A 12,450-nucleotide genomic window follows, 5' to 3' on the forward strand; every position below is an offset into this window, starting at 1 on the left:
CAAATGCAAGTCAGTTCTCCTTAGCCCCTCTTTCCTGCAAGAGATTCTGTCCCTAGTCACATGCCCACCAATGGAAGGGTCTAAGTGGCCGTGTCTGTGCTCTGCAATCCTGCCCCTAGGACCTGACTAAACCAGGGCTGGACACCTGACCTCGGCTGAACCAATCAGATTCTCTCTCAAGAATTGGCACTAAGAACAAGGCCCTGTGAAGGTTAGATCAGTGTTTCTCAAACATGCAAATGAAGCAAGGGTTCAAGTGAGCTGCAGGGCTACATTACAGACTGCTGGGCCTTACCCCTGAAATCTCTGACTCAGCAAATCTGGGATGAGGCCAGGAAACATACGTTTCTGACAAGTTCCCAGGTGATGCTACTGCTGGTCCAGGGACTGCACTTGGGGAAAAACCAAGTTAAATGGTGTTGAGCCCAGGAGCCATCAGGTGATGGACAGCATGCTCAGGAGGGCATCAGGGTGACTCCCTGGATGACCAAAGTTGGTGGGAAGGGGTGCTGGAGACTGGCCCCCAGAGAGCTGCTGGATTAGGAGACTTTAAGCCCAGACAGAGAAAGACATGCAGCACTGAGGGCCCAGCAGGGACATCCTTTTGGGGTGATTGCACACCCCAATTTGAAGACGATTTTGTTCAGAAAGGCTGAAATCATGCATCCAAAACGTACCTGAGGACGAGTATGCTGGTCCAACATGGTGAGCTGCACGTACGTCTGCAGGGTGAGGCCCCATCGGCTGGCATCGCGGTACATCAGGCCCTGCAGGAGGGACGCAGCACTTCACGTCAGAGCAGCAGCTGCAGGTCACTGTTCTCATCAGCCACCGAGAGCCGACTCAGAAAATCTACTGGGGGCTGAGTGAGGCCAAGGGTGAACCCAGCAGGGCTCCAGGGTTCTTAGAACAGGGTGGACAAAGATGCTAACGCAATTACAGGACAGCCTAGCAGCAGCTATGATAGGAGCCTACACACAGTCCCTGGGGAACACACACTCAGTTATTCAATCAGTGTTCTTTGAGCCCCTGTCCCGTCTATCCAGCAGCCACAGTGAACTCGTTAACCCTAAATCTGTTCTTGTCACTCCCCTGTTTCGAACCTTCCAGTGGCTTCCACTGCATTCAGAATGAAATCTAAACTCCTATCCCAGCCCACAGGGCCCTTGAAAGTCACTTCCATTTTCTCTCATTTCCTGCCATTCTCTCTCTAGCCCGATCACTTCCAACCGACCTCATGAGATTCCTTAGTATTCCCCAAAACACACTGAGCACAACTCCCCCTCAGGGCCGTGGCGGGTGCTGTTCCTTCTGCCTGCACACTCTCGCTCCAAATACCTGCAGCACTCACTCCCTGTGTCTAGGTCTCTACTAAATGTCGCCTTATTACAGATGTGTCCCCGGCAAGCCTATCCAAAATATAATCCCACACCCCCACCACTCTCTACTGCCCACAGACATGAACACTTCCACAGTCCACTTGTCAATCATTTCACTCTGCTCTTTTTCACATTTTTGCCAGTTTTTTCTTGATGCAAATTAATGAAACGCCAGTGTTCTTCACTGACAATGGTGCTTTCCCAACTGTGGTAAAAGAAAATCTCGGAAAGGTTAGAAGAAAGTGCCTTTTGCCTGATGATTGCAAAAACAGACACATTTCTGAGTCAGAAAGTCAATCCAGATAAAGCGATGAACTGGGACTTTTCAAAAAAGTATCAATCCTGCCCTTCCATCTAGAGTGAAAACATGCATAAAAATATCTAATTCTATTGCATCATTTATTTTCTCATGGGGGGTGGGGGCAGCAGATGTCATTGCGGTTACATCACTGGACTCCCACATGGGTGACTGGAGTTCAAGCCCTGACCCCGGTGACTGGGGTTCAAGCCTTGACCCCAGTGACTTGAAAATTATGCCAGGTGCGTGTGTGTGTGCCCAGGATACCAGGAGGAGAATGGAGAAGTCATTGTGGCAAGGGCACCGCCCCCACTCCCGGCGGGTGACTTCTCACTTTCCCTCTCACTATCTCTTTCTCTCTCTCTTTCCGGTGAGGTAAAAACCTCAAACAAACAAAGTTCTCATTGGAAACCAAAGATACTTGGATTTCTGAGACCAAGTCTGTACTGTGAAATGTCACCTACGCCTCCTAACACCTGCGACTCTAGTTGAGTTTGTTAGTATCCCGGCCCAGTTTCCTCTTTGACTTCTAAACAGTTGGCAGGTTTCTGAGGTTTGTTATACCTAAAAAAGATGATTGGCATTCTACCTCCACCCACACACACACAGAGGTGAAATGCTTCCCAGGACTCTGAGAGGTTTACCTTATTTAAGTAACATCCTCTCACCTGTTTAGCTTTCCTCTTACCTCTTATGAGCACTCACCATAAAATGCATTTAATTGTCTTCTACCTCCCCACACAGGAATAGTGGAGCCTTAGGAACAGGAGTTGGGAAGCACGTCTGCCACATGGTAGGCCAGGATAAATATTGGTTGAATAAATGAACAGGCACCTTCTAAGCGCTGGGCAGTAGGCCTATGTTCCAGCGAACAATAATGAACAAAACAGACACAGTCCTTGCTGCTAGAGAAGCTCCCAGTCTAATGAAACATACGAGGAGAGGCCTACTGCCCAGGAGATGCTAAAAATGAGGGGGCAGTGCACGCTTCTGAGTCCAAGGTTTAAACCTAGACCTGCCATTTACCAGCTAACCTTGGGCAACTTAATCTGTAGTTTCCTCACCTGAAAAATGAGACAAATTATTCCCACGTTATAGGATGGTAGCCCACAAACAACATCCCTTTCTTTCCAATTTTAAGTTTATTTATTTGTTCCATGAGTGGAAGAGAGAAAACAACAGAGACATCACTCCAACAGGGTCTTGACACCACAGCCCACCCCAAGCCTCAGCCAGCCAGAATCACAGGCACGTGTGTTCCTGGACTGCTCAGGGACATCTCTGGATGCAAGCTCAGATCCTTCCCATGCGTCAGCCTCACTAAACATCACATTTTACCACTGTACCACTGTCCAGCTCCCCAGCATCCCCCCCTTTATTTTTAATACATTCTGGTTTTTTCTTAATCGCCAGAAAATCCAGGTGCTTGCCAGAGAGAGAAAGTGGGAGAAAGCAGATCCCAGTGGGGCATGGCCACACCACAATCCCTTCTCCTCCATTTCTCCATCCTGTCGGGATCTTGGGCACACATAAGCACATGCCCAGCATGTTCTGTAAGCTGCTGGGGCTGGGACTGGAACCGTGGTTGGTCATGTGGAAACCACTTCCCTTACCCACTAGGCTACAGAGTCAGCTGCCCTCAATATGCCTTTCTTAAGCTCTCTCTTGTAGGACCCAGGCTCAAGCAGCTGGAGCAGAGCCTCCTCAATGGGTAAGGACAAGGAGGAGGCACTGGCCCCCCCGACCCGGCTCACTAGGTCCACCCTTGAGAAAGCAGACAGGTGGCTTCAGAGGAGCCAGAAGCAGCCCTGTTAACAGACACTCTATGAGCAAATCCAAAACAGGGTCACCAAGGAACCTGGATACCTTGAGATAGGTCCTGGGGGGGAGAGTGGCTAGGCCTGAGGAGACCTGGGTTCTGAGGGGTTTCATACAGAGGAGATGGGGGTGGATGAGCAGTAGAGATGGACAGTCCTGGGGACTGAGGCTGGCCACTTGGGACAGTTTGGGAGAGCTGCTGGGAGGGCCCTGGGCTCCATGCACACCCACTCAGGCCTCAGAGATCCGTGACCTCAAAACGCCAACATGCTGCCATTTCCTGCCTGCCCCCCTTGCTCTCCTCCAGCTTAGTTAAGACTGGGGACAAGGGACCAGCAGGTGCCATGGTGGTTAAGGCACTGGACTCACACATGCCCAAATGCAGTTCAAGTCCTGGACCCAGTAGCTTGAAACTCACACCAGGTGTATGTGCATGTGTGCTCAAAATCCTGAGAGGAGAATGGAGGAGAAGGGAATGTGGTGTGGCCATCCCCCCTTGGGGGGTGATTTCTTACTTTCTGTCTCTCTGTCTCTCCAGTGAGCATATGCACCCTATAACAAAAATTTCTCCAAAAAAAAAAAAAGGAGAGAGAGAGAGAGAGTGAGGACGATGCCCGGATAGGCCAGGCTCAGGCATCAGCACCACCAGTCCCAGGTGCTTAAGGGGGAGCTGGGGGCTCATGGAATAAACAACCCACTCACCAGAGGATTATGGCCACGAACATTTCTCCACTTGGGCACAGGCTCTGTAAACACCTGGAAGGAAAAAAAAAAAAAAGATCAAAGAGCTGCTTTTGTCAGTTGTGAGCTCTGTGACGTATGTGTGGTGACAAGAGAGATTGTTAAGATTCAGGTGTGCAGGGTGGGCAAAAACAGCAAAGCAACCCCTGTGAGGCCACAACTCCTAGACGCTGCTTCCTTGTGCAGCCTCCAGAGATGACCCGAACACCCCCCTGTCCATCACAGAAATCACCATGACTCCCAACCCCCGAGAAATGGTAGAAAAGAGAGAGACAGAAAGGACAGAGGCACCTACATCAGGGAGGGTAACTCAGCTGGGGAGGCCAGGGAGCATAACGCTGAGATCTGAGGGGTGAATGGTCTTCCTGAGCCAACGAAGCTCATGGAAGAACCAGCACAGACACCGGAGCCGGACGGGCTGGGCGGAGATCTGGCCCCTCAGCACACTAACCATGTGACCCTGGACAAGGCCTTTAGCCTCACCGCGCCCTGGTTCCCTAGTGTGCAGCTGCGGCAATAACAGCACGTCAGAGGGACTGCTCTTCTAAGGATGGAGAGCATGATGAACCCTCAGTACCGTGCTGGCATGCAGCACAGTGTGTGTGTACTATACCATAAATACACTACTATAGCTACAGGAAGAAAGCTCAAGATCTTAGGGATGATTCTTAACCATCTGTGAGGTTATTTTTTGTGTGTGACTAGGCTTTAAATGCACTAGAAATTACGTTAATTGGCTATGCAAGGTGATACCCCTTGCTTGGTCACTGGCTTCTCAGATGTCACACTGCAGCATTCTAGCCCTGCTCCCCAGCCTGACCTTGCCTCCTGCACATGTAGACTCCTTTCCTAACACACAGTGGGCTGGTCAATACCCACACAGTCGCACAGCAGCCATGAGCCACATGTGGCTGATGTGACCTTACATTGTGACTAGCCAAACGGAGATAGGCTGTAAACGCTGTAAACGTACAATACATACCAGGTTCCAAAGACTTTGGATGAAAACCAGAATACAAAGTAGCTCGCTGATCATTTCTGCACTGATCACACATTAATATCTGGGATAGAGTACGTTAAATAAAATGTTCTTTTTACTTTTTTAAAAATATATATATATAGTTGGGGCCAGCAGTTAGCGTAATGGCTATGTCGCTGAACTCCCATGTAGCCGACCGTCGTTCGAGTCCCAGACCAAGTGGTTTAAACTCACACCGGGCGCATGTGCATGCCCAAGATCCCGAGAGGAGAATGGAAGAGAAGGGACTGCAGTGTGGCCATCCCCCCCGGGGGGGTGATTTCTCACTTTCTGTCTCTCTGTCTCTCTCTGTCTTTCTGTCTCTCTGTCTCTCACGCACCCTATAGCAAAAACCTCTCCCCCTCCCCCCCCAAATATGTATATAGTTGATTCTTTCTTTGTTTGTTTTTTTTATCATTGGGCACGTGTAGTCGCTGGACAGAGACAGAGAAAGGGAAAGAAAGAAATCATCTCTCCAGGGAGGATAGTCACACCATAATCCCTTCTCCTCCATTATCCTCTCAGGATTTTGGGCATCCATAAGCACACGCCTAAAGTATTTTTCAGGCTGCCAGGTCTGGGGCTCAAACCGTGGAGTCAGTCATGTGAGATTCAACACCTTAACCACCATGCCCTCTTTTTGCAATTTTTTTTAGCAAGGCTGTTAGAAATATTAAATTACCTATGTGATTTATACTATGTTTCTATTGGACAGGGATGGTCTAGACCCTCTATAAATTATTCTGACAAGCTTATTCGGGTTCTTTACAATACAAGGTAATGGCCATACCTCGATGTCTGTCGTGTTGGAGAAGAACTCCAGGCATGTCGTCTTCCCACTTGCAATATTGCCCTCCACGCAGATCTGACAAGAGACAAATGCACATTACAGCCAGAAAGTGCCCAGGGGTCTTCGGAGAATGACGACTAGGGAGGGGCTCAGGTGAACAGCATCACTGGCTCAGGCCAAGACCTCAAAGTATCACCCCAGATCCCTCCTCAAGCAACCCCCATGGCCCCATCGTTAAAGCCCTGATAACAGACACACACAGCAGTCCTTCACCTTGTGGTAGGCTCGGGTGGTCCCTCCAGACAAGACCCTCTTTTCCGTCAACTCCTAGACCATGCCAGGCTTGTCCACCCAGCCCGGCTCTGTCCATCCCCAACTCAACCCTTTAGACGATGAGATTTTGGGCCTAAGTATCCTACCACCTTCACTGGAGCCTAATTAATAGCTCGGAGGTTGGGAAACACAGTACATTCCCTAGACTCTTACTCATTGCTTTGTACAGGAAAAAAGCCCTCGGTCATGGGCTAGAAAGTATTATAAAAAGGTGGGGCCAGCAGTTAGCGTAATGGCTATGTCGCTGGACTCCCATGTAGTCGACTGCGGTTCGAGTCCCAGACCCCGTGGCTTAGACTCAGGCCGGGCGCTTGTGCGCATGTGCCCAAGATCCCGAGAAGAGAATGGAGAAGGGATTGTGGCGTGGCCATCCATTTCTCGCTTTCTGTCTCTCTCTGTCTGGCGAGCACACGCGCCCTATAGCAAAAACCTCTCAAAAAAAAAAAAAAGAGCAAAAGAAAGTATTAGAAAAAGGGAGAAGAAAATACAGCACAGACTTGCCAAGCACCTGTCATAAGCGAGGCCCAAAGACGGGCCACATATACAATAACCTCACCAGAACCTGAGAAGTAGGTTCTAATGTTTCTCAAGGAAGAGAGAGGGTGCTCTCTCACTTTCCCTCTGTCTCTCCTGCAAGTACACGTGCCTTATGGCAAAAGTCTGAAAAACAAAAGTAATCAAACAAAACATAAAAAAAAAAAAAAAATTACTTGCAAAGAAACCACAGCCCAAGCCAACGACACCACAATCTGAGTGTAACACTCAGGCCTCAGTAACTTTCAAATCCTCCAGGGGGTTTCAGTGCGCAGGCACTGGTCTGCGACAGGCATTCTCAAATGTAGTCCAGACACCTGCTTCAGGAGCAGCAGAGAGTCTTGTTAAACATGAGTCAGACTTTGGATCGGGGCACTCAAACCACAATAGTTCTGACCAGGTTCTGCTAAGCCATGCACCAACAGACACAGGCCAAGTGCTTTGACTCCAGCAGACCACAAGAGGGAGCAGGCATTTCCACATACCTAAGACAAACTGAGAACACATGTTAGACACCCCTGGCAGTCAGAGAAGGCCCCTTTCTGCTGCACTGTGCCCTACTCCTTTACAGCAAGGACTCTGGAGAAATATGGGTGACTTAGATAATGCCCGAGACAGTGGACAAGAGGTAGAATTCACACCTAAGCCTGGCAGGCCCCTTTCTGTGATCCCAAGTGGAGCCTCAGTCACCCCGTCCATAAAACACTAAAAACGCTGCAGGCCATCTTACCTCACCCTATCCATAGCAATTCTCCCTGGCACCCAGAACTCTGCCAGCAGGCTGAAAAGGTTTCTTCCTGCCTCGATGTTAGCAGGCATCCAGGAGAGTGGGACAATCACGCTTCCAACCAACGCTGGGCTACCATCCAACCCTGGGGTCCGCCAGTTCACGCCCTGAGAACCCCGAACTGTCAAACTCAAGACTGCACCAAAGGGCACAAAGGAACCCAATTGGGGCAGGAATGGATTTAATTCTTTTGTTTTTGTTCTTTAAAGAAAACCACTTTTGGGAGCTGGCAGGTGGTGTGGTGGTTAAAGATGCTGATTCCCACATGACCGACTATGGGTTCAAGTCCCAGACCTGGCAGCTTACTTTCTCACTTTCCCTTTCTCTCTCTCTCTGCCTTTCCGGTCAAATCAAAATAATAATAATAATAACAATAACAAATGGAATTAAATAAATATTTTTAAAAAAACACTTTTCCTCTTCCTGGATATTTAGAGATCAACCTGAATGTTATTCGTCATATGACAGGCTTTATTTCTCTCCTGTTCACTGCCAGGACTTTACAGGATGTCATTCAGATATGACCCTCTCCCAAAAACACTTGTTTCTGGGGCCAGCAGATGGCACAGCAGTTATGGGGATGGAATCTCACATGCCCACCACAGTCTGAGTCCCGGACCTGGTGGCTTGAAACTCATGCTGGGCATGTGTGCATGCATGTGTGCCTAAGATCCCAGGAGGAGGATGGAGAAGAAGGGATTGCAGCATGCCATCCCCACTGGAGGATGATTTTTCAATCTCCCTCTCATTGTCTCTTTCTCTCTCTATGGCAAGAGCACATGCCCTAAGGTAAAAACTTCTTAAAAACAAAACACTTGCTGCTATTCCCACCATGACATCCCGAGTGGCTGATGAATGGAAGGCCTTGAATGAGTGCAGGTGATCTGCCCTCTGGTTTAGAGTAGGCAAGGCAGGAATTCTCGCCACTACTTCCTCTTTCATAGAAGGGGGGAAAGGAACCAAGCAAAGGAAGTCTCTACATTTTTTTTTAAGAATTACTTAATTTTTTATTTATTCATTTATTTTAATTTGACCAGAGAGAGAGACAGGGAGGGTGGTGGTGGTGAGAAAGGAAGCCACCAGGTCTGGGACTTGAACCATAGTTGGCCATGTGGGAGTGTCCAGTGCCTTAACCACCACATCACCTGCAGTCCCCTATATATTTCTTTTTAAAGTAATGTTTAGGGACCAGCAGATGGCATAATGGTTACATCACTGGACTCCCATGTAGTCGACCACGGTTTGAGTCCTGAACCCAGTAGCTTAAAACTTGCTCTGGGCGTGAGAAATCGCCCCCAGGGGGGAAAGCCACGCCACAGTCCCTTCTCCTCCATTCTCCTCTCGGGATCTTGGGCACGCACGCACATGTGTCCAGCGTGAGTTTAAGCTGCCGGTCCAGGACTCGAACTGCAGTCGACTACATGGGAGTCCAGTGACATAACCATTATGCCAACTGCTGGTCCCTCTATTGCTTCTTAAAGGCCTACTCTGTGTCAGGAACGTGTACTTAGGACCAGTGCTGGCACCCACAGCACTCATGGTGTGAGGATGGGCAGGAAGGGGGTGTTCACCTGCTGTGTGAGCACACGACTGCCCAGTCTGAGTACCTACCACCATTTACCCACATTTTCCCCTGCTGTGAGGCCTTCTGAACAATTTCCCACAATTATACTGACACTGTGAGGAACTAGCTACCATTATTTTTAAACAGCATCTAATATTTTCTAAAACTGAAAGGTAAGCATTCTTACTGTAGGAAATACAGACTGAGAAAAGAAAATATGGAGCCAGATGGTGGCGCAGCAGTAGAATGTAACCCTGTTCGAGGCTGTCCCGCATGGAAGGCTCTGGGTTCGCCTGGCACTGGAAGAGTGACCGAAATGAGCACGAGGCTCCTTCTGGGAGTGATGGAAATAGTCTAAAATTATTAATAGATGGTAACGATGCTGTGCAACTCTTCAAACTTACTTTTAAAAAAATCATTGAATTGTACACTTAAAATGAGTGAATTTTATGGTAAGTAAATTATAACTCAGTAAAGTTGTTTATTTTTAAAGGAACCAGGAGAACACAGTGATGTATGTTCTCTTCACTCATGATGTGACATCCTGCAAGACCTCTGGACCCCACCAACGGGAAAACTCCTACCAGATGTAGCCCCTGGACCTTGGACGTCCAAACCATGAGCTGAATAACCTTCTATTTTCTTCAATTACTCAAGACTCAGGTATTTTCTGCTATCAGCAATAAGAAGGACTAGAACAGCCCCTATAAGGGCACTAATGGGTTACCCAAACCACACTGAAACCAACCCTCCCCACACAAAATGGGCACTTTCCAAACCCTTTTAGTCACTCCTCAAGCTCCAATAATCCACGTCTACCAGAAGGACGTAAGAAATTGGTAACAGAGGTAGCCTCAGGGGAGAGGGTCTGTTCCTCATGGAGGGTGACAGACTTCCTTATCCCTGGAAATCCTCTTATATTTCTGCATTTTCGTACATATTCCTTTACTCCCACCCCCAAACAACATAAACACAAGTTAGCCTACGCTGGAGGGTACACCTGAAAAAGGGACTTACCACTGATTTTTTTTCTTTTTCATTGCTCTGTCCTTAGCTAAAAAAAAAAAAAAAATCCATTTTTAAATTCCATTTTTAATAACACTCTTCTCTGCCCTAATTTGACCACAAAAAGAGTCATTTTTCACAGTTGCTCCTTGGCCTGAAATAGTTTCTCTTTTGGAAATCTGCCCTGAGTGGATAGAGACAGGGAGGGGACCACTGCCTACCTGTGTGCCAAGCTGCACAGCCACTGTCTGGGCCCTGTCGGCACGTCGGAGCCTCGAGTGTATCAGAGTTCTTTCATTTGGTATAAGAACACACTGCATATTCCACATATTTCATATTTATGATCATCACAGATGGACCACCATCAAGTGAAATCCTAGAGTGGCTTTCACGTACAGCGCACCGGTAGGCAGGTGGTGGGCTGGGGTTTAAGCCTGGGACCCCGGTATCCCTCTAGGTCCGGGCTGACATCATAGCCCACCCACCCCCACACGTGGTGCTGGGGCTCCTCTCAACAGCCCATCCCTGAACCCCAGAACTTGGCTAAAATGGTGGCTCTCACTTCTGCAGGTTAGGGCGCCCATGCCCAGGAAGGGCAGGAGGGCTCGGAGCCTAACCCCCACCTGGCCCACCACCTGCTGTCACCAGCGTCCTCCGAGGACGAGTGAAATGTCCCCAGCTCCTGAAGGCCGAAAGCACTGGACCAGGAAATGGGCCGGAGGACCTGGGCCTGTGCGGGAACGCTTCGGGCAGCCCCGCTCCACGTTTCCCCAGACCAGATGCGAGACAGTCCGGGCCCCACCGCTGCTCACATCCGGGTACCGGCCAATAACGCCCCTGCCGCCTGCTGCTGCCCAAGAAGGTAATCCCGACTCCGAGGTGGAGTCTCGGGTTCACGCAGGTCCCTCGAGCTGAGCGGCGGAGTTGGGGGACCCCGGCGATGCGGGAACAAGACACGAGTTACCCGAAGGCCAGGCCCAGCGCTGTGCCCCCCGTGGCCTGGTGCCCGAGGCGGGGGTCCCGGAGTTCCCAAGCCCTGCACATCGCAGCGCCCGGGCGACCCAGCCCGGCAGCGGCCGGAGCAGCATGGCCCGGCGGGCGGATCCTGCGGCCACGGTTTCCTTCCTGTACGAGTCAGCGCGAGCGCGGCCCGCAGCTAATCCACTGGTGCCCGGCCCTTAAAGAGACCCCGTCACATTTCACCTTCGGCTAGAGGGGAAATATCTGGGCTGAGGGGTTGACGGCTTCAAGCCAGGAAGTCTTCCCGCTGCTAGGATGCTGGCAGAATGCACCTATAACTCACCAGACTTGAGTAGGATGGCTAATTAAATGCCAGCGACTCACTGGTTAATTAATGATTACAGATTATTGGGCGGGTCCCATTGCCTAGTGGTTAAGGAAGCAGGATCCCACGGGGGTGGGGGGTGGAGGTAACCTATCAGAGGGTGGAGGCTTGATCTCAGCAGGATGGAGAAATGGAAAAGGGATTGCAGAATGGTCACACCCCAGGGGAAGGGATGCTTTCTCCTAGTATCTCTCTCTCTTTTTCTCTCAGTCAGTGCATGCACCGTCTGCCAATTAAAAAAAAAAATTATTGCAGGTTACTTCATTGGACACTCACTCTATCCAGACACTGGGCACATGCACTCACAATGTTATTTATTCCTCTCAGCAACCCTATAAGTAATTACAGTGGTCCCTGTGGTTGGAGGTGAAGGGACATCCCCCCACCCCCACACACACACACATCCACAGATATGTGGATGCTCAAGTCTCTTATATAAAAGTGTAGCATTTACATATAACCTATGCACATCCTCTCCTATACTTTAAATTACCTATAGGTTACTTATAACACCTAACAGAATCTAAGTACCATGTAAATAGCTGTTATACCACACTGTTTAGTGAACAACGACAAGTGTGTACACATTCGGTGCAGATGCAACGATCATACGCCTGACCACATAGGACTGTCACTTCACTCCTATTCTCCAAGCCGCCCTGGAAGAAAGAAAGGTAACTTGGTCAAAATGATCAGAAGCCTTCCTTAAGAGGAGAATTGAAATTCCAGCCCATCTGCCTTGCTTTGCAGCCCACCCTCTTTCCTCAATATTGACATTTCCAGGGTCTGGACTCTGAATGGAGTCAATATTCCAACTGCACAAGTTGGGAGTGGGGAG

At 49.4% G+C, this 12,450-nt stretch overlaps 1 protein-coding gene across 4 annotated transcripts in view; it reads right to left on the reverse strand.

Annotated features, from left to right (window-relative positions):
* TK2 (thymidine kinase 2) overlaps positions 1-11,406 on the reverse strand; it is a 28,999-nt gene extending 17,593 nt beyond the window's left edge. For 3 of the 4 annotated variants that reach the window (XR_001370913.2, XR_001370914.2, XM_027774613.1), the window contains exons 1-5: positions 10,891-11,404; positions 10,280-10,316; positions 6,045-6,119; positions 4,198-4,251; positions 678-767 (exon numbers count right to left, since the gene is read on the reverse strand). Coding sequence is in view for 2 of the 4 variants with exons in the window: in XM_027774613.1 (XP_027630414.1) it covers positions 678-761 (84 nt within the window). In the remaining 2 variants the exon portion in view is untranslated. Of the gene's footprint in view, positions 1-677; positions 768-4,197; positions 4,252-6,044; positions 6,120-10,279; positions 10,317-10,890 lie in introns of all 4 variants that reach the window. The other variant, XM_006155561.3, reaches the window with a different exon arrangement.
* Positions 11,407-12,450: the final 1,044 nt, after the last annotated feature.

This window comes from Tupaia chinensis, unplaced genomic scaffold (genome assembly GCF_000334495.1).
Source record: "Tupaia chinensis unplaced genomic scaffold, TupChi_1.0 Scaffold000463_1, whole genome shotgun sequence".
Taxonomy (NCBI): domain Eukaryota; kingdom Metazoa; phylum Chordata; class Mammalia; order Scandentia; family Tupaiidae; genus Tupaia; species Tupaia belangeri.